The following is a 26,240-nucleotide window of genomic DNA, read 5'->3' on the forward strand; positions in this document are numbered from 1 at the left end:
TAGGAATGTCCCAGAGGACAAAGGGAAGATTAGTAAAGAATATTCCTCCACAGTCAGGAGAAAAGTGAACCAACAATACCATAAAGTGAAAAGAACTTGCATGCCTCATCAGAGCACTGAAAGAGAGATCAGAGTGGATCCACCCACTGCTGACTCCCATGATCAGAACTCCAAACCAGGGCTAATTAAATCTAACCCTCTCCATGTAGACCACAACAGGAACGATGGCACCCGAGACAGTCATGGAAATGTGCAAACTGCAAACCTCCCCAAAAATCACAAGTTTATTGGGATGCCCATTCCCAACGTATTGTATGCTGCATGTAGAAACTTCAAACCCTTGGGCAACACATGACTATCTCACACAAAAACAAGAAATGCTGGAGTTCACTCAGCAGGTCTGGCAGCATCTGTGGAAAGAGAAGCAGAGTTAACGTTTCGGGTCAGTGACCCTTCTTCGGAACTGACAAATATTAGAAAAGTCACAGATTATAAACAAGTGAGGTGGGGGTTGGGCAAGAGATAACAAAGGAGAAGGTGCAGATTGGACCAGGCCACATAGCTGACCAAAAGGTCACGGAGCAAAGGCAAACAATATGTTAATGGTGTGTTGAAAGGACAAAGCATTAGTACAGAATAGGTGTGAATATACTGAATATTGAACAGTCAGCAAGTGCAAACCTGAAGAAAAACAACCTGAAAAAAACAGTGGGGAAGCAAACTGAACAAACTAAGATGAAATGAAATAAATGCAAAAAAAGATTGTAAAAAATGTAAAAAGGAATGCAAAAAAAAGGGAAGAAAAAATAACTAAAAATGACTAAAAATGAAAGTAAAGTGGGGGGCTGTCATGCTCTGAAATTATTGAACTCAATGTTCAGTCCGGCAGGCTGTAGTGTGCCTAATCGGTAGATGAGATGCTGTTCCTCGAGCTTGCGTTGATGTTCACTGGAACACTGCAGCAATCCCAGGACAGAGATGTGAGCATGAGAGCAGGGGGGGAGTGTTGAAATGGCAAGCAACCGGAAGCTCAGGGTCCTGCTTGCGGACTGAGCGGAGATGTTCCGCAAAGCGGTCACCCAGTCTGCGCTTGGTCTCCCCAATGTAGAGGAGACCACACTGTGAGCAGCGAATACAGTATACTACATTGAAAGAAGTATAAGTAAATCGCTGCTTCACCTGAAAGGAGTTTTGGGGCCTGGGATAGTGAGGAGAGAGGAGGTAAATGGGCAGGTATTACACCTCCTGCGATTGCAAGGGAAGGTGCCCTGGGATGGGGACGAGGTGGTGGGGGGTAATGGAGGAGTGGACCAGGGTGTCGCGGAGGGGAACGATCCCTTCGGAATGCTGACAGGGGAAGGGAGGGGAAGATGCGACTGGTAGTGGCATCACGCTGGAGGTGGCGAAAATGGCGGAGGATGATCCTTTGGATATGGAGGCTGGTGGGATGAAAAGTGAGGACAAGGGGAACCCTGTCACGGTTCTGGGAGGGAGGGGGAAGGGGTGAGGGTAGAGGTGCGGGAATGGGTCGGACACGGTTGAGGGCCCTGTCAACCACAGTGGGGGGAAATCCTCGGTTGAGGAAAAAGGAGGTCATATCAGAAGCACCGTCATGGAAGGTAGCATCATCAGAGCAGATGCGTCGGAGACGGAGAAACTGGGAGAATGGAATGGAGTCCTTACAGGAGGTAGGGTGTGAAGAAGTGTAGTCGAGGTAGCTGTGGGAGTCAGTGGGCTTATAATGGATATTGGTAGACAACCTATCCCCAGAGATGGAGACAGAGAAGTCGAGGAAGGGAAGGGAAGTGTCAGAGATGGACCATGTAAAGGTGAGAGAAGGGTGGAAATTGGAAGCAACGTTGATAAAGTTTTCTAGTTCGGGGGCGGGAGCAGGAAACGGCACCGATAGTGTCATCAATGTACCGGAAAAAGAGTTGGGGGAGGGGGGCCTGAGTAGGACTGGAACAAAGAATGCTCGACATATCCCACAAAAAGACAGGCATAACTAGGACCCATGCGGGTACCCATAGCGACACCTTTTACTTGAAGGAAATGCATGGAGTTGAAGGAGAAGTTGTTCAATGTGAGAACAAGTTCAGCCAGGCGGAGGAGGGTGTAGGTGGATGGGGACTGGTTGGGCCTCTGTTCCAGGAAGAAGCGGAGAGCCCTCAAACCATCCTGGTGGGGGATGGAGGTGTAGAGCGATTGGACGTCCATAGTGAAGAGGCGGCGGTTGGGACCAGGAAACTGGAAATTGTCAAAATGAGACGTAGGGCGTCAGAAGAGTCACGGATGTAGGCTGGGAAGAGACTGGACCAGCGGAGAAAAGACTTCTCTGTCTCCATCTCTGGGGATAGGTTGTCTACCAATATCCATTATAAGCCCACTGACTCCCACAGCTACCTCGACTACACTTCTTCACACCCTACCTCACTCTGTAAGGACTCCATTCCATTCTCCCAGTTTCTCCGTCTCCGACGCATCTGCTCTGATGATGCTACCTTCCATGACGGTGCTTCTGATATGACCTCCTTTTTCCTCAACCGAGGATTTCCCCCCACTGTGGTTGACAGGGCCCTCAACCGTGTGTCCGACCCATTCCCCGCACCTCTACCCTCACCCCTTCCCCTCCCTCCCAGAATCGTGACAGGGTTCCCCTTGTCCCTCACTTTTCATCCCACCAGCCTCCATATCCAAAGGATCATCCTCCGCCATTTTCGCCACTCCTTCCAACGTGATGCCACTACCAGTCGCATCTTCCCCTCCCTTCCCCTGTCAGCATTCCGAAGGGATCGTTCCCTCCCGCGACTACCCTGGTCCACTCCTCCATTACCCCCACCACCTCGTCCCCATCCCAGGGCACCTTCCCTTGCAATCGCAGGAGGTGTAATACCTGCCCATTTACCTCCTCTCTCCTCACTATCCCAGGCCCCAAACACTCCTTTCAGGTGAAGCAGCGATTTACTTGTACTTCTTTCAATGTAGTATACTGTATTCGCTGCTCACAGTGTGGTCTCCTCTACATTGGGGAGACCAAGCGCAGACTGGGTGACCGCTTTGCGGAACATCTCCGCTCAGTCCGCAAGCAGGACCCTGAGCTTCCGGTTGCTTGCCATTTCAACACTCCCCCCTGCTCTCATGCTCACATCTCTGTCCTGGGATTGCTGCCAGTGTTCCAGTGAACATCAACGCAAGCTCGAGGCGAACAGCATCTCATCTACCGATTAGGCACACTACAGCCTGCCGGACTGAACATTGATTCAATAATTTCAGAGCATGACAGCACCCCCACTTTACTTTCATTTTAGTCATTTTTAGTTATTTTTTCTTCCCTTTTTCTTTCCTTTTGCATTCTTTTTACATTTTTTACAATTCTTTTTTTGCATTTAGTTTCATTTGCATCTTAGTTTGTTCAGTTTGCTTACCCACTGTTTTTTTCACGTTGTTTTTCTTCAGGTTTGCACTTGCTGATGTTCAATATTCTAGTCTTTCACACCTATTCTGTACTAATGCTTTGTCTTTCAATCACACCATTAACATTGTTTGCCTTTGCTCAGTGACCTTTTGGTCAGCTATGTGGCCTGGTCCAATCTGCACCTTCTCCTTTGTTATCTCTTGCCCAACCCCCACCTCACTTGTTTATAATCTGTGACTTTTCTAATATTTGTCATTCCGAAGAAGGGTCACTGACCCGAAACGTTAACTCTGCTCTTTCCACAGATGCTGCCAGACCTGCTGAGTGAATCCAGCATTTCTTGTTTTTGTTTCAGATTTCCAGCATCCGCAGTATTTTGCTTTTATTATACACCTGGACTATCTCACACCCCATCTCAAGGAAAAGGGGCAGTTTAAAAGCAGCACTGCCACAAAGGAAAGACAGACTATAACAATTTTTAAGATTTCTGAATGAGAATGAATTAGAGAAATGCATGTGTGTTTTCCTGTATTTTCTCTTCCTTCTACTTTATAATGAAATGCTCCCCCTAATGTCGCATTTCATTCAGCCGGATGTGGAGGTGCGAAACCACACCTACCAAATGAAACATATTAATTTTGTCATATGTAACACATATGTAACATTTGAACACTTACTGGACATTGAACATAACTTCTTTAAAAGACCACAGAACAGTGGCTGGAAACATGGCTGCACATTTACACTCTAAAATAAAGTTGTATGGAGAGACAATGGGAGGACTCCCTGATTCAATTAGCCAGATGGGATTTGTCAATAGCGATGATCAACAGACATTAAGAGTCATTGAATGTGTAAGAGCCAGCATTCCACCTCCCCCCTCCCCCGCCTCTCCGCCCCACACTGAGAGTGTCTGGTAAGCTTGGAAGAATCCACAAACCTCGCAGTCGAGGCAGTTTCAAACAGGAAGCTAGTCACATGACTAATCTGCTGGCCAACCTGGGGCTTTTTGAATTGTGCCTGACACAGAAAGAAAGAAACTGCAATTGAACTTCAAGAAGAGAGCACTCCCTCTTTCTGTCTCTCTCTCAAAGTTCGAGGGACCCACAGAAGTAACTTAAGCCCCAACGAGAACTGCAAGACTTAACTTCAATCAAAGACTTTACAACCAACCCAAAACCAGTAACTGAACTCCATCTATTACTTCAAACCTTTCCCCTTTAATTCTTTCTCCTCCTCTGTCTCTATCTGCGTGTGTGTTTATCGTGTATGCATGCTAGCGTGGTCGCAGTCACTTATTTTTAGTAGTTTTAAGGTTAATAAACTTACACCTCTCTTGTTTAAATCTGAGAAAACCTGTCTGGTTGATTTCTTTGTAATCACAATTAATTAGAGAGCAGTAAGCAAGGACTCACTAAGGGGAAGCTAAAAACACTGTTTTAAAAGTTAAACCCTGTTATGGCCAAACCAGGAAAAGGCTGAGAGGGGCGCCCTAGACCCCTTCCTCACCTGGTCGTAACAGCAGACATATGGCAGCTGAAATTCAATGAAGAGAAATAAGAATTGATTCATTTTGATAGGGAGAATGAGGTGACACAATACAAAGGAAATAGCAAAATTTTCAAGGGTGTGCAGGAACAGAGGGCCCTGGGGTGTATGTACCCCAATCTTTGAAAGTGGCAGGACAAGTTGAAATGGCTGTTAAAAAAAAACATACAAGATCCTTGGAGTACAAAAGCCAGGAAGTTAAGCCAAACCTTTATAAAATACAGGCTAGGCCTCATCTTGAGTACTGTGGCCAATTCCAGACACCACACGTTCGGAAGGATGTCAAGGTCTTGGAGAGGGTGTCGGGGAAATTGACACGAATGATACCAGGGATGGGGTTACGTGGAGAGACCACAGAAACCGGGGTTGTTCTCTTTTGAACAGGGAAGGTTATGAGGAAATTTAATAGATGTGTTCCAAATCATGAAGGGTTTGATTGAGTAAATAAGGAGAAACTGTTTCAAGTGGTGAGGACAATAGCCCGAGGACACAGATGGAAGAAACTGGCTAAAGAACCAGATGCACTGTTCAGCTGTTTGAAGTGCTAGGCAAGATGTATTGTTGATTGTTGGACAGTGTAACAGTACAGCAGCACATCGCGGAAGGGTACCCCGACCAGAAGACTTTGTGATTGCACTCAATGTGTATTGACTGTGCAGCACATGCAGGGCCAGGGAGTCTTTGTGCCCTCCATTTCTCAGAAAGCTCTCCATTGCACTAACCTCATGAACTACAACTCTAATGACTTTAAGATTTAGTTCAATGTTACCTTCCCTTCCACTTGCATGCTAGCACATTCGTTGAACAGGTAACTGACTAGAGATGGCATTTTTACATCAGGACACAGCAGGTAAAGGGAATTGTTTTTGATTTATTTGTTCATGGGATGGGAGCACCACTGGCAAGGCCAGCATTTATTGTCCATTCCTAATTGCCCTTGAGAAGGTGGTGGTGAGCTGCCTTCTTGAACCGCTACAGTCCATCTGGTGTAGGTACACCCACAGTGCTGTTAGGAAGCGAGTTCCAGGATTTTGACCCAACGACAGTGAAGGAACGGCGATATAGTTCCAAGTCAGGATGGTGTGTGGCTTGGAGGGGAACTTGCAGGTGATGGTGTTCCCATGCAGCTACGCCCTTGTCCTTCTGGGTGGTATTTGGAAGGTGCTGTCAAAGCTGCTTTGACGCGTTTCTGCAGTGTATCTTGTAGATGGCACACACTGTTGCCAGTATGTGCCGGGGTGGAGGGAGAGAATGATTAATCTAGTGGATGGGCTACCAATCAAGCAGGTTGCTTTGTCCTGGATGGTGTTGTAGTTGTTGGAGCTGCAGTCATCCAGGCAAGTGGAGAGTATTCCATCACACTCTTGACTGGTGCCTTGTAGATGGTGGACAGGCTTTGGGGAGTCAGGAGGTGAGTTACTCATCACAGGCTTCACAGCCTCTGGCCTGCTTTGTAGCCACAGTATCTATTTGGCTGGTCCAGTTAAGTTTCTGGTCAATGGTAACCCCCAGGATATTGATGGTGGGGGATTCAGTAATGGTAATGTCAAGGGAAGATGGTCAGATTCCCTTTTGTTGCACACGGTGATTTTCTGATTCTTGTGTGGCAAGAACTTGCTACTAGGGATTTATCAGCCCAAGCCTGAACATTGCTGCATACGGGCACAGATGGCTGAGGAACTCCAGCAATTATGTCCTAGGACTGAGATGATTGACCTCCAACAACCACAACCATCTTCCTTTGTGCTAGGCATGACTCCAACCAGTGGAGGGTTTTCGACCTGATTCCCATTGACTTCAATTTTATTCGGGCTCCTTGATGCCACTTGGTCAAATGCTGCCTTTATGTCAAGGCAGTCACTCTCATCTTACCTCTAGATTTCAGCTTTTTAGTCCATGTTTGGATCAAGGCTGTCATGATGTCTGGAACTGAGGGTCCTGGCGGAACCTAAATTGGGCATCAGTGAGCAAGTTATTGCTGAGGTAGTTCCACTTGAAAGCACTGTCAATAACATTTTCCATCACTTTGCTGCTGATTGAGAGTAGACTGATGGGGCTGTAATTGGTCATACTGCATTTGCCTTGCCTTTTGGAGACAGGACATACCTGGGCAATTTTCCATTTTGTCAGGTGGATGCCAGTGTTGTAGCTGTATTCTAAGAGCTTGGCTTGGGGCGTGGCTAGTTCTGGAGCACAGGTCTTCAGCACTACAGCTGGGTTGTTGTCCAGGCCCATAGGCTTTACTGTATCCAGTGTGCTCAGCTGTTCCTTGATATCACATGGTGTGATTCAAATTAGCTGAAGATTGGCATCTGTGATGCTGGGGACCTCAGGAGAAGGCCAAGATGGATCATCCACTCAGTATTTCTGGCCGAAGATGGTTGCAAATGCTTCAGCCTTGTCCATTACACTGAAGTGCTGGGCTCCCCCATCATTAAGGAGGGGGATGTTCATGGAGCTTCCTCCTCCTGTTAGTTGTTTAATTGTCCACCTCCATTCATGACTGGATGTGGCAGGACTGCAGAGCTTTGATCTGATCTGTTGGTTGTGCGATCACCTAGCCCTGCCAATCACATGCTGTTTCCATTGTTTATGTAATCCTGTGTTGTAGCTTCACCAGGTTGGCAATTCAGTTTTCACTATGCTGGGGTACTGCTCCTGGCATGCTCTCCTGCACTCTGCAGTAAACCCGGGTTGGCCCCCTGGCTAGATGGTAATGGTAGAGTGGGGGGATATGCCAGGTCATGAGGTTACAGATTGTGGTGGCATATAATTCTGCTGCTGCTGATTGCCCACAGCACCTCATGGATGCCCAGTTTTGAGTTGTTAGATCTGTTCGGTAGAGCATGACTACTGGACCCGAACCCGACGGGACCCGACACATGCCGGGTTTGGGTCGGGTCGGGCCGCTCTCCCAGGTCTGGCATTCGGGCTCTGATCGGGTCGGGTCGGACACTGACAGCCAGGACGTCAAGGCGGGAAACACTTCACACTCGTCTGCAGTGAGCGATTCCATCCAAGGTAGAGCACAACCTCTTTAATATAATCAACTTTATTCCGGTGGTTGGGTCGGGCATGGGAAAAAATGAAAGGACTCGGGCCGGGTCAGGCTCGGGTCAGATGTGATTCTGTTGGGCTCGGGTAGTGTTTCGTTTGCAGACCCGAGCAGGCTTTTACTGTTCGGAGTGGTTCCCATTTAGCACGGTGATAGAACCACACAACACAATGCAGGATGTCCTCAGTGCGAAGACAGGACTTTGTCTCCACAAGGACTGTGTGGTGGTCTCTCCTACCAATATTGTCATGGAATGAAGCAGCTTTGAGAGTTATATTGGTGAAGACGAGGTCAAGATGATTTTACCCCTCATGTTAGTTCCCTCACCACCTGGCGCAGGCCCAGTCTGGCAGCCATGTCCTTCAAGATTAGCTCAGTCAGTCGTGGTGCTACTGAGCCACTCTTGGTGATGGATACTGAAGTCCCCTACCCAGAGTACATGCTGCCCCCTCAGTGCTTCCTCCATGTGTGGTTCAACATGGAAGAGTATTGATTCATTAGCTGAGGTGGCGGGGGCTATAGGTGGTAATCAGCAGGAGGTTTCTTTGCCCATGTTTGACCTGATGCCATGACACTTCATGGGGTCTGGGGTCAATGTTGAGGACTCCCAGGACAACTCCTTCATGCCTGCATACCACTGTGTCACCACCTCTGGTGTGTTTATCCTCCTGGTGGGAAAGGACATATCAAGGAATGGTGATGGAAGAGTCTGGGATATTGGCTGTAAGGTATGATTCAGTGAGCATGACGATGACAGGCTGATGCTTGCCTAGCCAATGGGACAGCTCTCCCAATTTTGGCACAAATACCCAGATGTTAGTGAGAAGGACTTTGCAGGGTTGACTGGGCAGGGTGTGTCTTTGGCATATCCAGTGCTAAGCTTGATTCTGGGTGGTCCATCCAGTTTATTCGTATTCAATTGTTTTGGAGCGCTTTGATACAACTGAGTGGCTTGTTGGGCTATTTCAGAGGACTGTTTAGAGTCAACCACATTGCTGTGGGTCTGGAGTTACATGTAGGCCAGACCAGGTAAGGACAGCAGATTTGCTTCCTAAAAGACATCGTGAACCAGATGGGTTTCTATCACAATCCAGTCAATTTATGGCCACCATTACTGAGACTAGCTTTTTATTCCAGATATTTACTGCTGACCATTAGGAACAGCAGGAGACCATTCAAGTGCTTGAGCCTATTCTGGCAGTCAATTAGATCATGCTGATTTGTACCTGAATTGAATTTACCTGCTGTTGCTCTCTATCCCTTGATACCCTTACCTAACAAAAATCTATAGATCCCGGTTTTGAAAATTTCAATTGACCCAGCAATCACAGCCTCTTAGGGGAAGGGTTTTTCAGATTTCCACCACCCTTTGTGTGAAAACGCACTTCCTGATTTCACTCTTGAATAGCCTAGCTTTAATTTTAAGATGGCGTTCTCTTGTGATGGATCCCTCATCAGAAGAAATAATTTCTCTGAATCTACTCTAATGAATCCTTATATAATTTGAAACACCTCAATTAATTCACAGAAATCAGCAGGGAACAGGAGTCATGTTCATTATCTTTGGTTGTTCCCCCTAAAGGAACACTTTACAGCAAGGCTAAGAACACACTGCTTCTTCCTGGTCAATCAGCACCCTTTCCTTCAGCCACCATGCTACATCCTCCGAAAGCCCCTCCCTGTCCCCCTCTGCCTTGTCACCTCCAACTCTGTGTTCAAAACTTCTACGCTCTCAGCTTCTGCCCCAGATCCTCAATTCCCTTTAATTCTCCCGTCTCCTGGTTGATGTCCACTTTCTGGCCTGTGCCCTGAGACATCCCCCTGTATGAGAGGAAGTCCGTGTTATATTGCACCTCCACGTCCATTTTGCCCTAGCAACCTGGAAGACGAGAACATTTGAAATGATTGATTCTAGTCGCACAAAACTAGAAACAATCCTTTTCAAAATGTTGAATGATTAGATGTTGTTTTCCGTGCCAACTTATCAAAAAAGTCGGTAAATAATTTCAGTGGTATTAAATTTACAAGTCAGAGGCAGAGAGCAGTTTAGTTGAAATGTTATCACCCATAAAATTAGAATATTGGGATCTATGGACGAAACATTGATTACACATATATTTCTGGGACAAGGGAGGATCTGTAAGATTGAGAGTTCATATTTTGTACGAAATGGGAAGAAACAAGGTATTGCAAATAAAAAGCCACAACCCCAACACAGACCATTCACAGTTTCAAAGCTCACTATGTTTAACAGGCTCAGGACTAAGGACTCCGACCAGCCGGGTAGCTCTTCAATGAGACAGGACAGAGAGGCAGCTGACAGGGTACAGGACAGGTGCTCACCTGTATTCACCGAAGGCGCCATCGTCCTCTTTCATGGGCTGGATCTCGGGGTCTGCGTGAGCATCCTCTTTCTCCTTAACTAAAACATCAAAGATTTAAAAAAGCATGCATTAAATTCGATTTTCCACTTAGAGAAATGTCTGGCAGGGTGGAGGGGAGGGAGAGGGTGGGAGGGGTGGTGTGGAGCAGAGGAGGTCACAGTGTGATTTGCAGCACAGAAAGAAGCCATTCAGCCCATCGAGTTCAGGGAGCAATCCTATTAGTCTCATTCCCCCGCTCTATCCTGTAGCTCTGCAAGTTTATTTCCTTCAAGTGCCCATTCTATTTCCTTTTGAAATCATTGGGGAATTTTATGCTCGCCCCGGTGTCAGGTTGGAGGTGAGAGGAGTATATAATTGGGCGGAATGGTGACAGGGGGTGACCTCGCCACCTTCCCGCCTCCACCCCAATTATATCCGTGGCGGGAGGCCAGTGAACGGCCTTCCTGCCCTGCTGCCGATTGAGGTGCCTAAGTGGGCAATTAATGCCTAATTAAGGGCCTCTTCCCTCTGCCACCGGAATTAGCTCAGTGGTGGGCAGGCCTGTCAGCACAAGGGGAGCATACCAAGCAAACCCATGCAGGTTTCTTGCTGGCTCCGGGGTGGGGTGGGGGTAGGGGGCGGGGCTAGGGGGTGGGGTAGGAGGTTCCCTCATTAAAAGACACTTAGCACCTGAATGAAGGACCTGGCATCAGGATGGGGGGGAGCTGCCGCTGAGTGCCAACCCCCTGTTCTTGCTGTTGACCCCCCCCTGACACACCCCTCCCCCACAACCCCTACCCTGCGAAACCCTACATGCCCTGACTTATCTGTGGCCTGGTGCCAGGGTCTTAGGTTAGTGCTCTACCAGCAGCAGCCATTGCTTCCATGGTGGCGCTACTCAGTTACAGAGCTGCCAGCCTCTGATTGGCTGGCAGCTCTCAGGAGGCAGGATTCTGCCACCGGGGTCCTTGATCCCAGGGACAAGCCGCCTTTGTCCACTTAAGTGCTTAATTGGCACTTGATTTGGTGGCCTTCCCCAGAGGCGTCGGCGCGGGGCTCTCGTGCTTTTGCCGGTGGTTGAGACCCCCACCGTTAAGACAAAGTCCCGGCCACTGTCTCTGCTCTAAGGAGCGCAACTCTCAGCATTTCCAATCTAACCCTGTGGCTAAAATCTCCCACCCCTGGAACCATTTTCATAAATTTTCTCTGCACCCTCTCAAGGTCCCTCACATCCTTCCGGAAGTGTGGTGACCAGAACTGGACACAATACTGTTGCTGGGGGTCTAACCAGAGCTTTATAAAGGTTCAGCATAACGTTGCTGCTTTTGTACTCAATGCCTTTATTTATGAAGGCCAAGATCCATGTGCTTTACTAACCTCTCTCTCAATATGTCTGCCACCTTCAAAGATCTATGCACATGCAGCCCCAGGTTCCTCTGTCTCTGCACACTCTTTAGAACTGTGTCACTCAGTCTATATACCTTTCCCTATCCCTTCTGCCAAACTGATCACCTCACACTTCTCTGTAGTATGGTGGAGGAGTAGATTGGAGGGAGGAGGGGAATGGAGTGATCAGAGTTGGGAGAGGGGAGAACAGATTGTCCAACCTTTTCGTGTGGTGGACCACATGACAATTTTTATCTTATATGGGGGGGGGGGGGGGGGGTCAGTGAGACAATTTCAGAAAGATAAAGGCATTACAATTTTTCTTACAATGAATCAAAACAGAAACAAATGTACAGTTTTTGTGAAGCAGTTTTAAATGAGAAGACTAATTTATTGACTTACTTTCTCTTCAATTTGTTGGATACTGATTTAGTGAGAAACCTGGCAATTTTTTGCTTGCACGATTAGTCAAAGTTTGCCCGCACACTTGTAGCAATGCGGAGTATTCCAGATAGATGACATTCTGTCAGGATTGATCTTTGTCTCTCTCTCTGTCTCTCTCTCTCTCTCTCTGTCTCTCTCTCTCTCTCTGTCTCTCTCTCTCTCTCTGTCTCTCTCTCTCTCTCTGTCTCTCTCTCTCTCTCTGTCTCTCTCTCTCTCTCTCTGTCTCTCTCTCTCTCTCTCTCTCTCTCTCTCTGTCCCCCGTCCACCCCCCTCTCTCTCTCTCTGTCCCCCGTCCTCCCTCCCCTCTCTCTCTCTGACCCCGTCCACCTCCCTCCCCTCTCTCTCTCTCTGTCCCCCGTCCACCTCCCTCCCCTCTCTCTCTCTGTCCCCCGTCCACCTCCCTCCCCTCTCTCTCTCTGTCCCCCGTCCTCCCTCCCCTCTCTCTCTCTGTCCCCCGTCCTCCCTCCCTCTCTCTCTCTGTCCCCCGTCCTCCCTCCCCTCTCTCTCTCTGTCCCCCGTCCTCCCTCCCCTCTCTCTCTCTCTGTCCCCCGTCCTCCCTCCCCTCTCTCTCTCTCTGTCCCCCGTCCTCCCTCCCCTCTCTCTCTCTCTGTCCCCCGTCCTCCCTCCCCTCTCTCTCTCTCTGTCCCCCGTCCTCCCTCCCCTCTCTCTCTCTCTGTCCCCCGTCCTCCCTCCCCCTCTCTCTCTCTCTCTCTGTCCCCCGTCCTCCCTCCCCTCTCTCTCTCTCTCTCTGTCCCCCGTCCTCCCTCCCCTCTCTCTCTCTCTCTGTCCCCCGTCCTCCCTCCCCTCTCTCTCTCTCTGTCCCCCGTCCTCCCTCCCCTCTCTCTCTCTCTCTCTGTCCCCCGTCCTCCCTCCCCTCTCCCTCTCTCTGTCCCCCGTCCTCCCTCCCCTCTCTCTCTCTCTCTCTCTCTCTCTCTGTCCCCCGTCCTCCCTCCCCTCTCTCTCTCTCTCTGTCCCCGTCCTCCCTCCCCTCTCTCTCTCTCTCTGTACTCTCCCTCTCTCGCTGTACCCCTTTCTCTCTCTCTCTCTCTCCCAGTGAGGGACAGGAGAATGTGACTGTGAGTGAGGCAGGTTAAGGGAATGAGCAAATAGTATTGGAGGAGCATCAGACTTTGCAATTGTCATACAGGTTTGAGGTGCTATCGAACTGTGTTGATAAAAGCAAGGTCTGCAAGTTGGATGAACAGACTGGCCATGACACTGTGGTACAGGAAACCATTCAAGTGGGTTGAGCAAAAAGGAATGTAGTGGTTGTAGAGGATAGTATAGTGAGGGGGATTGACACTGTCCTGTGCAGCTGAGAGCCCGAGTCCAGAAAGCTGTGTTGCCAGAGTTAGGGACATCTGCTCAAGGCTAGACAGGAACATGGGTGGGAAGGGTGGATTCAGTTTTAATAGTCTATGTAGGTACCAATGACATAGGTAGGACTAGGAAAGAGGTTCTGCTTAGACAGTATGAGGAGCTAGGCATCAAATTGAAGAACAGAACCTCAGGGTGGCGGCACAGTGGCGCAGTGGTTAGCACTGCAGCCTCACAGCTCCAGGGACCCGGGTTCGATTCTGGGTACTGCCTGTGTGGAGTTTGCAAGTTCTCCCTGTGTCTGCGTGGGTTTTCTCCGGGTGCTCCGGTTTCCTCCCACAAGCCAAAAGACTTGCAGGTTGGTAGGTAAATTGACCATTATAAATTGTCACTAGTATAGGTAGGTGGTAGGGAAATATAGGGACAGGTGGGGATGTTTGGTAGGAATATGGGATTAGTGTAGGATTAGTATAAATGGGTGGTTGATGGTCGGCACAGACTCGGTGGGCCGAAGGGCCTGTTTCAGTGCTGTATCTGTAATCTAATCTAATCTAATAATCTCTGGATTATTATCTGAGCCAAGTGCCAATTGGCAGAGGGCAAATAAGATTAGTGTAATGAATACGTGGCTCAAAGACTGGTGTGGGAGAAATGGGTTTTGGTTCATGGGGCACTGGCACCAGTACTGGGGAAAGTGGAGGCGTCACCATTGGGACAGTCTGCACCAGACCATGCTGGGACCAATCTTCTAGTAAACCATATGACAAGGGAAGTAGAGAGGGCTTTAAACTAAACTGGAGGGTGGGGGGGGGGGGTGGTTTAGGGATCAAACCTAGGTAGATGTAACAAATCAAGGGGTAGAGTCAAGGCAGGAGAGCAGAATAGTAAAATGGGAAAATGAAGGCCAGAGAACGGCAGAAAGGGACAGAGAGAAAAATCCTAAGAACACACCAACAGTCAAGACTGGATGTTACAAAGATAACAAAAAGACAAAACTAAAGGCTCTGTATTTGAATGCATGCAGCATTCATAAAGTAGATGAACTGATAGCGCACGTTGAAGTAAATAAACATGATCTGATAGCCATTACGGAGACGTGGTTGCAGGATGACAAGGATTAGGTCCTGAATATTGAGGAGTATATGATGTTCAAGAAGAATAGGAAGCTAGGTAAAGGTGGAAGGGTCGCACTGTTAATCAAGGATGGCATTGGTGCAATAGTTAGAGATGACCTTGGTTCAGGAGATCAGGATGTAGAATCAGTTTGGGTGGAGATGAAGAATAGTAGGGGAAAGAAATCACGAGTGGGAGTGGTCTACAGGTCCCCTAACAGTAACCATAATGTAGGATGAAGTATACAAGAAGAAATATTGGGTGCTTATGATAATGGGACATCAGTAATAATGGGTGATTTTAATCTACATATAAACTGGAAAAATCAGATTAGCAATAGTAGCCTAGATGAGGAATCTAAAGAATGCTTTCTAGATAGTTTCTTAGAGCAGCACATTCGGGAACCAACCAGAGAGCAGGTTATATTAGACTTGGTATTGTGTAATGTGACAGGTTTAATTAATGCCTCAGAGTAAAGGCACCTCTAGGTAGCAGAGACCACAATATGATTGAATTTTACATCCAGTTCGAAAGAGAGAAAAGTGGGTCTAAGACTAGTATTTTAAACTTAAATAAGGGCAGCTATGTGGGCATGAAAGCTGAGCTAGCTGAAGTGAACTGGATTGCTAGGGAGATAGATCAATAGAGAAGCAGTGGCAGACATTCAAGGGGATATTTCTGAATACTCAGGGTAAGTATATTCCTACTATAAAGAAAAATTCTAAGGGGAGAACCCACCATCCGTTGTTAACTAAAGAAGTTAAAGAAAGCATCAAACTTAAAGAAAAGGCATATAATTGCACAACGATGAGTGGCAGGTCAAATGATTGGTCAGAATATAAAGAATGGCAGAGAATGGCAGAAAAGGGTTAATCAAGAGAAAGAAATTAGAGTATGAGAGGAAGCTAGCTAGAAATGTAAAAACGGATAGCAAGAGTTTCTATAGGTATTTAAAAAGGAAAAGATTAAGTAAAGTGAGTGTTGGTCCTTTAGAGAGTGAGAATGGGGAGTTAAAAGCAGATAATAAGGAAATGGCTGATGAAATGAACAAATATTTTGCTTCTGCCTTCACTATAGAGAATACAAAAAACATTCCAGTAATAGCTGCAAATCAAGAGGTGGAAGGAAGAGAGGAACTGGTTGAAATTACAATTACCAGGGAAATGGCACTGACCAAACCGATGGCGTTGTGGGCTGACAAGTCCCCGGGTCCTGTGGGCTTCATCCTAGGGTCTTAAAAGAGGTCGCTAATGAGGTAGTAGATGCGTTACTGTTAATTTTACAAAATTTGCTAGATTCTGGAAAGGTTTCATCAGACTGGGAAGTAGAAAATAAAACCCCTCTATTCAAGAAGGAGGGGGCAGGCAGAAAACAGGTAACTATAGGCCAGTTAGTTTGACATCTGTCGTGGGGAAGGTGTTAGAATCGATCATTAAGGAGGCTATAGCTGGACACTTAGAAAAACTTAAGGTAATTGGGAATAGTCAGCATGGCTTTGTAAAAGGGAGATCATGTTTAACCAATTTATTGGAGTTCTTTGAAGGGGTAACATGTGCCGTGGATAAAGGGAAGCCCGTTGATGTACTGTACTTGGATTTCCAGAAGGCATTTGACAAGGTGCCACATAAAAGGTTTTTGCGCAAAGTAGGAGCTCATGGTGTAGAGGGTAACATATTAGCATAGACAGAAAATTGGCTGGCAGAAAATAGAGAGTGTGAATAAATGGGTCTTTTTCTGATTGGCAGGATGTGATGAGTGGAATCCCGCAGGGGTCTGTGCTGGGTTCTCAGCTTTTTACAATTTATATCAATGACTTAGATCAGGGGAGCGATGGCATGGTAGCTAAATTTGCAGATGACACAAAGATAGGTAGGAAAGTATGTTGTGAAGAGGACATAAGGAGCTTGCAGACCAATATAGATAGGTTCAGTGAGTGGGCAAAAATCTGGCAGATGGATTATAATGTAGGAAAATATGAAGTTGTTTACTTTTTTATTCTTCCTGCCAAAGTGAAGTATTATTTAAATGGGGAACTAAGCAGAACTCCGAGGTGCAGAGGGATCTAGGTGTTCTAGTGCATGAGTCACAAAAAGTTAGTATGCAGGTACAGCAAGTAATAAAGAAGGCTAATGGAATGCTATCCTTTATTATGAGAGGAATAGAAAATTAAAGTAAGGATGTTATGCTTCATTGGGGAGACCACATCTCGAATACTGTGTGCAGTTTTGGTCTCCTTAGTTAAGGAAGGATGTGAATGCGTTGGAGGCATCAGAAGAGGTTTACAAGATTGATTCCTGGAATCAGCAGGTTATCTTATGAGGGAAGGTTGGTTTTCCGGCAGGCTTTTAAAAAAACCCCGAATCTTTCCAAAGTTGAGAAATGGCAAGTCCTGATGTCAGGACCTGTCAGCTGTGAAACTGATGAGATTTTTTTTTTTTTAAAACAGTCTGCAAGAAGCAGCCAAAGGGAAATTTTCCATCTCCAGTCACAGACCACTGGGGAGGATGAGGAACGGGTACAGTTTACATCCGTGGGCCGAATGTTGGACAACCCTCGGGGAGAAGATGGTCAAAAACAGGGTCGAACAGACTAAGCTTTACTATGCTATTAATTGACCTCAGCAGTCAATACTAAATCTGTAAAGGCATGAACATTCCTGGGCTGAGAATGTGGGGGAAGCTGGATTTTACACAGGCTGCAGGGGTCCCACTGCCAGGGATGAAACCGGGGTTGTAACCCCGCTTAGGTGGTTATTGAGACCTAGGGCCACTCCAAAGCATGGCGGCCTGCCCCCAAGAGCTGCCAGCCAATCAGAGGGCCGATAGCTCAACAGTACCATCGCTAGTGGTGGCTACTACTGGGACTGCATCTGGAGGATGAAGGTGCATCGATGGCCAGGCACCCTCAAAATCAGCTAAGTGGGGTCTGGGGGCATCAGGGTCAGTCAGGCAGGCCCCGGCGGAGGGGTCACAGTGGACAGGCGGTGCCGTTGCTGTGGGGGTGGCCATTGCCATTGAGGGGTCCCCTCATGGGACCAAAGAGAGCCCAAAAAGGAGGCCCCTCCCCATCCCAGAGCCCACAGGGAGGCTGTAGGGTTTACAAGGTGGTCTCCCCACATGGCAGTGGGCTCCCAAACTGCTGGTAAAATGCCAGAGAAGGTGGGAAGAGGCCTTTATTTGGCCACTTAAGTGGCTTAATTGGGCTCTGGGCAGGTGGGCCGTCTGCCACCTTTCCCACCTCTGGCAAAAGGGCATGGCGGTGGGAAGACAACAAGCACACCACCCGATGCCTTCCTGCTCCATTTTAGCAGCCTTCCCACCTCTAAGCCCATTACCAAAGGGCTGGTAATATTCAGCCCATTAAATCAGGACACTCTTACTCCCATTAAAATCTGCTGCACCATTACATTCTCTCAATTCCCATAGCCCTGAATTCCTAGCACAGGTAAAAGGAAGGAACTGGATGTTTAAGTACTGTAAGCAGGGCTTGGGCCACATCAACCAGTGGAAAACGAGGCCTTTCATTCCCATCTACAAATTAGAGGTGTAATTTTGCAATGCTGTGCTCCCAGCAGGAAGCTAGACTCACAGGGATTTCTGCTCAGAGACTGCAGCACTGCACTGTACCATGATTCTCTGCTCCACATTTCTTGTGAGATCAGTATCCTACTGGGAAAGTGGGGCTGTGAAATTACAATGTCTGAAAGAGCGCCTGCTCCAGTCTAAATCCAACTTCTTTCACGACAAAAAAAAAATCATTCTTGGATGCACTTTGATTATGAAAATAACTGGTTGGGTGTTATCCCTTCTTTTACGTCACTTCATTGCTGTTTCTGTTATAACCATTTTCCTTACTGCTCTTGAAGATGCTCATGTGCTATTGGATGCCGTCCTCATGGCTCTGTTGCCCTAGACAACTCAGAACCTGTGCCATCTTCACTTGCTGCCCCTACAAATCCAAGATCATTTTTCCAGTTTTCTTTTTTTTTGTGAAGGATCTGACGTACCTCTATAAGGTCCCCTTTAAATATATATTTTTGAAGTTGAAGAGCTGTATCTTATCAGCTTATTCCTCATGCAACATCCCTCTAACACTAGGCCCAATTGGTCTCATCACACCTCCAAGGCCTAGATATTTCTCTTTTATTAACATGACCAGAACACTCCACAGCCTCTAAACACTGGGGTGAGTAAAGGGTACACTTACCTGGATATTTGCCTCCTTTATTCCTTTTGATGAAGCAGACAATCAAGAGTATCAGAATCAGGAGGGCGATGGCGCACATTAAACCAATGAACCAACCCTGGGTGGCAATGTCTACCTGGCGGCTTGCCATGGCTGAGGTGCCGTTTGTTGGAAAAAGAGAGGGAGAAATACTGATTAAGATGTGAAAGAAAGCGATTATAAGGGGAGATAGTAACCCAGGGTATTTTCTGTGTTGGATTCTCAATTCATTGCACACTGGGAATAGGTTATCTTATATCAACAAATAACAATTAAAACAGAATAGAAGACACCATTATGGATCTCAAACACAGGAAATACTTTGAGGAAATGAAAATAACACAAAAGTTTTGATGTAGATTCATGGCCTTAAACTGTGCAACTTGCACGTTAGTCAATGAAGTAAAAGGGTTGTGCAATATTTTTGAGAGAGATCAAAACAAGCAATTTTGACTTGGGACAATAGTGTAAAACATGGCAACACCAATTCAGCTGCTCATTATACATCTCTCCTGATTTTTATTCCCATCAACTTCAATGAAAATGGAAAGAGTTATACAACAGGCAGCTCAACTGATACCACCCATTTCCCCACTATTGTCCAAAGTCAAAAATACCACTGTTGCACTTTTTTTTCCAAATTACTCTCCTGAAGGCACTGACTCTTACCTGTGGGCAACACAACAGGGACTGACACAAGTGGTCATTCTTAGCATGTCAGCCAATACTCACAGGGCTAACAGCTATTCGACAATGGGGGAGGGGGGAGTTAGAGTGGAGCCCCTATTCTCACTAAAAATCTACACAAATTTTCCAGCAGGGATCACCGAGTAGCAATCAGGAAAGGGAAATCTGTCTAGTTATTTCCCTCGTTGAACTTGGGACATTCAGGGTTGAACCTTTAGGTACCACACCTGATATACCCATTGCACCATTGAGAGGATGGGAGGCTTTAAAGCAACACTTGATGCAGTCATGCATCATCTTACAAGAGAATTTCCAGCTGTGTTTTTGTAATGGTACTGAAGTAGAGAGCGGACTGCTTAATTAGCTAACCAGAGCAATGGACACAATCGAGGGCAAGGAATCCAGCAGCCACAAAAAATGGTTTGCAGTTCCCGTGGCAGGAGTCGAGAGCAGCCAGCTGTTTGCATTTGACAATGCCCGGTCAATCCCAGAGACAGGAAAAGGCCTAATCTTGATGGGCTTTCATTATAAATTGCATCATAATGACGCTTCTGAAGAAAAACATGAATGGTCAGCTAGATAATCTATGGGATGCATAAGGCCATGGAGGTTAAGTCAACATTTAGCTCATGCTTTTGAGAAAGGGGAATGCCTTACGAAGGGTCTGAGAAAGTAAAATTTAACCCAGGAGTCCTACAGCTAGGAGAAGTAACCAGCAAACAAAGGAAGACTTTACATTTTGTAACATCTCTCAGAAACGTCTCAAATGTGCTTCACATACAATTACCTTGAAGTATAAACAGAGTTATCATTTTATGTTAAGAGTTACTAGCTTTCATTTTCGCCATTATCTGTTAGAAGTTTTGCAGAACAAACGCTTGCATGAGACACAACCTCATTGTATAACTGCCAATACCAATCCTCCACTTAAAGATAATGGAGGTTTCAGTGCATATTCAGTGGCAGGACAAACTCGCCTTGAAAATCAAAGAAACAAAACAACACATGGATGACAAAGTAACATGAAAGGAACGAAAAGAGGAAAAGGACACACAGAATGAAGATATCGAACCAAACAAGGAGCTTCACCAGCACCAAAGCATTTTGCAACATATCCAATGTCATCTAAACTTCTGATAGTGAATTTATGTTGAGTTAAAAACACCTGACAAATGGAGAAGACTCAGCCGCACGCAGACTTGCTCCTCTCCCGAGCCCTGGTTCAAGGATGCTCCTGCTATACATCACAATTAAAAACAAAAAGCTACTGGGCCACAACATAAAAAAAAGTCTCATCAAATCTTCCATTCTTCAACATGCAAAAGTCAGAAAAAACATGCCTAGTATATGCCAAGTCCTGAATTTAGATACCAAGCTGTTTCACTATTTCTCTGGCCAAAACCTATGATCACATCATACGACGCTTAAAATGTTTTCACTTATGCATGTATCTCAGAATTTGGATAATTATCAGATGATAGAGAATTGAAATGTCTCTTCACAAGCTACCAGACATAACAACAAACTAGTAGCATGTGGATAAAGCTGGCCAGTGAAAGAGTTAAAGACACAGTATCCCTTTTTTGTTTGTCTTGAAGTTGTTCCTCTAACTTTCTGAGTGACCTTCCCCCTCCTCCATGTCCAGTACAGCTATTGATCACCTTCAGATTAAGTGCCTTGATTTGGTGGGTGGGAAGCAGATGTTTAAAGAGGAGAAGGTTTGAAAGGGGAAGAGAAAAGATTTACGAGCCCAACATACTTGTGACAGGATTTGTGAGCTTCCGGCCAATAAGTAGACCAAGAATTGATCACCTACAGCATCAGGGATAAAGGTTATGATGCTTAGCTTCTAAGAGGCAGCTATACTTAACCTGGCCTGTGTCTTTAAGACCACTGTTCAGGAGCTCCCTCTAGGCAAGTGATCTAAATAGGCACAAGTTGAGATCAATTAGAGGCTAATTGTTTCAGGAGGTTTCTGTAGATTGGCAGCTGCTTGTACTTCATCACTTCTTTCCCTTGAGGAGAGACTAAGTTATCCATGACAGAAAAAAAAAATCAGTGGAAAATGAGACTTTCTTTTTTATACTATTGTCTTTTTGGAACTGTGGCAGATGCCCCGAGAATATAAAACACAAGGAGGGGCAAAACAAAATGTTTCTTACACTGTTGAAGTGATGACCTGTGTGGCTCCATAGCTGCATGTGGGCTATTTAAAGTGAATTTGGGGTTGTCCTTAGTCAACAGAGTTTTAGGATGGCAGGAACTCTCCCAGTGGAAAGGGTCAAAGGTTAGACTAGGTTATAATTTGACAACTCTGAACCCCAACTGGAGCAGACTAATAGAAAAAGGACACTGTCTCTTTAAAATGCTGAACCTGAAGGATCATATACTACATTAATGCATCAGGCTGCATCAACATGACTCTTTTGCTAGATATCAAACTTCTCATTTATTAATTTTAAAGTTGTAAAATTGCAGATTTATTCAAAATACCGTCAGTCAGCACTGAGCATAAGATCTTATATACAACTGTCATGTTGGTTCAGTAAGAGACGGAGGAAGTACAGATGGAACAAAACAAGCACTAGGCCCCACGCACATCCTGTTGAGTTGAGAACGTTTCTGCCGAGACCCTCGATGCAAGCAGACGTCGGGACCATTATGAGACATACAAAACTTCCAAATGAGCCAGACGACTGAACACAAACAAAAACAGCCGGCTGCCCCTGCAGCAGCACTGCAAACACTGCCTTGAGGGGACCAACTTCATAATGGTCAAGGCCAAGCATTTCACAAATAACAAAAAAAATTATATAGCTGGTTAGAATTGCAAAATGCGCTCCCTGGGTAAGCATTCCGGAATGCCAAGCAATAAATCCAAAACTAGATTTAGAATTAGACCCGAAACCAGTGGCCCTGTAATGTAATGCCTACAATGAAGTGGAACTGCAACACTTGACAAACGCATACATGAGGATATCCCACAGTCTTTCATAATGGCACTTACAAGGTTAAGGAACATAGGGTCAGAACTAGGCCATTCAGCCCCTCCAGCATCTTCTTCCATTCCAGTAAATCATATCAGATCTGTATCTTAATTCCATTTACCTTCGGCAGTTCCACATCCCTTCATATCCTTATCTAAAAAAAATCTATCAATCTCAGTTTTGAAAATTTCAATTGACCCCCAGCATTCACATGCTTTTGGGGGAGGGAGTTGCAGATTTCCACTAGCCTTCGAGTGAAGAAGTGCTTCCTGACATCGCCCCTTAATGGCCAAGAACTAATTTTAAGAATTTGCCCCCTTTTTGGACTCTTCCACCAGAGGAAATTTTAACAGAAAACAAAGCAGTTTGGCTAGGACTCTCCTTGCTTAATGATGGACTAAGTTCACCAAAATAAAACAGCTACATTACAGTTTAAAATGACTTGAAAGGTTTGAGAAGCTCAGACAAGACGATTCTCAACTTGCTTCGAAAGGATATTTTGCCAATTAAATGAAGCAAGAGCAGCATTTCCACACCCTAGTGTTGGCAGAAATGACTGAAAATGAGCTTGGCCATTGGATTTTCACAGCCAGCCCTGCAGTCCATCCACAGCCAGTCGGAAGCTTTGTCGGGAGGAAGGGAGGCTGAACCCGACTGCTCTTTGCTCGCTGCCTCACCTGGTGGACGGGTCTCAAACCGCTCGTCCTTACTCCGCAACTGGCCAGCCTGGCTCTCGGCAACAACTCGCACTCTGTAAACAGTTCCCGGCAACAAGCCCTTTAGCACAAAGGTGGTCTGCGAGGCATTTATCTGCATTTTGTCCAGAGGCTCATTACCTGAAAAGCGTACGGAGACAAAGAACTGACATAATTGCAGCCAGATCTGATTATTGTTATACTGACATCTCTTCTGCTGTTACTAATGCTGATCTGGGCATGCTTTACATGTGCGTGCAATCAGAATGGATTTGTGATACACCCTTAGAGTACTAAATTACAAGTTAGGAAGTTTATTGTTAAATAGAGTGCTAAATTGTTGCTAATTAATTGATTCCTCCCACTGCCACCTCCATGTTAATAAATTTAATCCAATTATTGATCACTGATCAGGTCAAAATTATCAAATGACAATTATGCCGTTAGACTTTATTAGCAGTGTGTTGACGAGGCCTTCTCCTCTCTCCCGGTTTTATCTTTCTCCTCTTCAGTGGATGCTGGCAACTCGACTGCAGCCATTCCTCACCAACAGCACTGCTGTTCGACCATGGGCAGCATCACCACCAAGCCCAAATCTACATTCGAGCATCTTCATTTTTGCAGTCACTACACCAACTACTGGGGAGCGGGAACTTTTGGGGGAAAGACAAGCAGGTGGCAATGAGGCTGATGGTAATACCCTCACTGTTGCACCAGCTGAAATTAGTCAATGCAGGATTGTTGCAGGAATCAAATGCGAGACCAGACTTCATTCATTCACCTAGACGTTTGGGAAAGCTTCCTGATTAGGTGTCTCATGAGTTGAAACAGGTAGCAGGCCAGCACTGGGATCGGCAATCCAAATAACATCATCCAGAGCAGGTCGCTCCTTACTTGTACAGTACTCAAAGGGCCAACTGAAACAGGTGCAAAAATACAGGCACAGCTAATTCCTGCTCAGAAAACAACTCCTTTGCTACAAAAATGGTAAATATCAGGAACTCAGGGTTTGGTTTAGTGGGTGTGCTTTGTCAAATTTTTCACATGGAGAATGCTTTTCAAAATTATAAGGCAGCTGTAATTTGCTCTAGTGCAGAAAAGGGGGATTCAATTGGGTACGGACACGTGTTTAATGTTGGAATTTTTCCTCGATGCATGGTGGAGTGAGACGCCAATGTCTGAGCGCACAGGGATTGAGCATTAGTGGCTATTTCAGGTGGCACCTGATGTGTGATCAGCCTCTATTTCTCCCATATCAAAGCTACTGTTTCTCCTAACGTGTCTCTCTGTGCATTGTTTTACTTCCCTATTTCCTCTCCTCCAGTCATGCCTGGTTTACATGACAGTTACGACTACCAATTTGTGGCTTTCACAGCTGGCCTAGCCAGCGATGACCACATCACTGAATGAATAAAAAAAAAATGGGCATCATCCCCAAAATATTTGTTAATATTCCACTGGAATTTTTACCATGTTGAGTTGCTTCAAACCAAGGGTCCTTGCCATGTTTTGCTCACAGGATTTAACAACACTGAAGCAAAATCGACATGTGACCTTTCCCCCAGAGTTCTCCCTGCCCCCTATCCCCCCTCTTCATCTTGTTCAGTCCTATATAGGGGCTTACCTCCCTTTCAGTTAACTAGTTCTTGTAATTTGGGGGGGGGGAAAAAACAATTATTCATGGCCAAATGGTATTTGGATCTGAATCAACAATGGGGAAATGGTGCCTTAATGCGTTTTTAATTTGCTATTGGTTCTCATTTGTATGTCCATAGACTGCAAAAGTGAATAGAAGCTTTAAATAGAAGGCGACTGTCGCTTGGTTTGAAGAAACTTCCACATCAACAATGGAGAAATGGGGCCCCATTTACAAAGCATCAGCACGTGTTTTCCTTTCTCTGATGCAATATTTCCAACACGTTCTGTCTTTAATCCAGTTGTGAAGGGTCAGTGGGTGGTTTGCTCCTAGAACTTTATAAATGCCCCTGCAACTGGTCAGGAGGACGAGGAACAGTTGCCACAACATGGCATCTAACTGTTTCTTAAATGACTCGAAGATTTTTTGGCTCCATTGCACTATTCAAGAGGTCCATTGTACGTGTTGATGACTTGTTAAGTTTTTCTGACATTAGGCCTCAATTTGCTTTGCAGCAGTTTGAACCTGTGCTACCTTGTCACACTTTATCCTCAAGGAGTATTCCAAATATACCTTTCCTGTGCTGTTGAATATCTTATAGAGGTTTACAACTTGGTGGGGCAAACACTACTGCTCATGGACAGTATTTGACCCCAAATTGAGAATGGGAAAAGAAGCCCACATACCTTTATAATTTTCTCATTGTAGGTCAATAGATTGCAAAAATTAAGGTGACTGTGACTTGGGTGGAAGAAATGTGTCGCTCTGGCAAAAAGGAGCATTTGCTTAACAGGAATTTATAACTTGCACGGTTCAATAAGCAGGAGCAAACAAAACGGGTAAAGATGCTTTTACTTTCCACCGAATAGAAACACAACACTTCACTGATGCTCAGTATACAGTCACTGAACAGACTAACCAGCTACCACACTAACAAAGGACGGTGAGTAGTTGTGTCATCTCGAACAGCAGAAGTGCCAGTAAAATGCTAGTTAACCCAGAACAGTAAACTAATTATAGAGCCCAAGGTCCCAGTGTGCTACTCAGACATGGTAACTTAATTCAATCCCAATGTCTCACTGGCTGGACATCTGGACATACCATCAATCAGTTACTGAAACAAATTAAATTTCAAATACATTACATTTCCTAAAAATTGTTCAAAGTGCCACTAAGCTGGGTGCCAGTATCTTGAAAGGTAGAGTTTTGATATCATGCTGCATGTGCCCCAGCATATTAGATCACATATATGTATATTGGTTGTTCTTCTCAATGAGCAGCAGACGCTTCCCCATTGGCAATGCTGTGACATAGTCTACAAGTCTCATCTAATATCAGGGCTGGATGACTGGGCCAGATATATGTCATGC

At 45.8% G+C, this 26,240-nt stretch overlaps 1 protein-coding gene across 8 annotated transcripts in view; it reads right to left on the bottom strand.

Moving 5' to 3' along the window:
- Positions 1–26,240, bottom strand: part of nrcama (neuronal cell adhesion molecule a) — a 475,148-nt gene that overhangs the window by 17,093 nt on the left and 431,815 nt on the right. For 7 of the 8 annotated variants that reach the window (XM_068050995.1, XM_068050994.1, XM_068050993.1 and 4 more), the window contains 2 exons: positions 18,848–18,979; positions 10,362–10,440 (listed from right to left, as the gene is read on the bottom strand). In XM_068050995.1, the coding sequence (XP_067907096.1) occupies positions 10,362–10,440; positions 18,848–18,979 (211 nt within the window). Of the gene's footprint in view, positions 1–10,361; positions 10,441–18,847; positions 18,980–23,216; positions 23,376–26,240 lie in introns of all 8 variants that reach the window. The other variant, XM_068051000.1, reaches the window with a different exon arrangement.

The sequence above is a fragment of the Heterodontus francisci genome, chromosome 18, assembly GCF_036365525.1.
Source record: "Heterodontus francisci isolate sHetFra1 chromosome 18, sHetFra1.hap1, whole genome shotgun sequence".
Classification (NCBI taxonomy): domain Eukaryota; kingdom Metazoa; phylum Chordata; class Chondrichthyes; order Heterodontiformes; family Heterodontidae; genus Heterodontus; species Heterodontus francisci.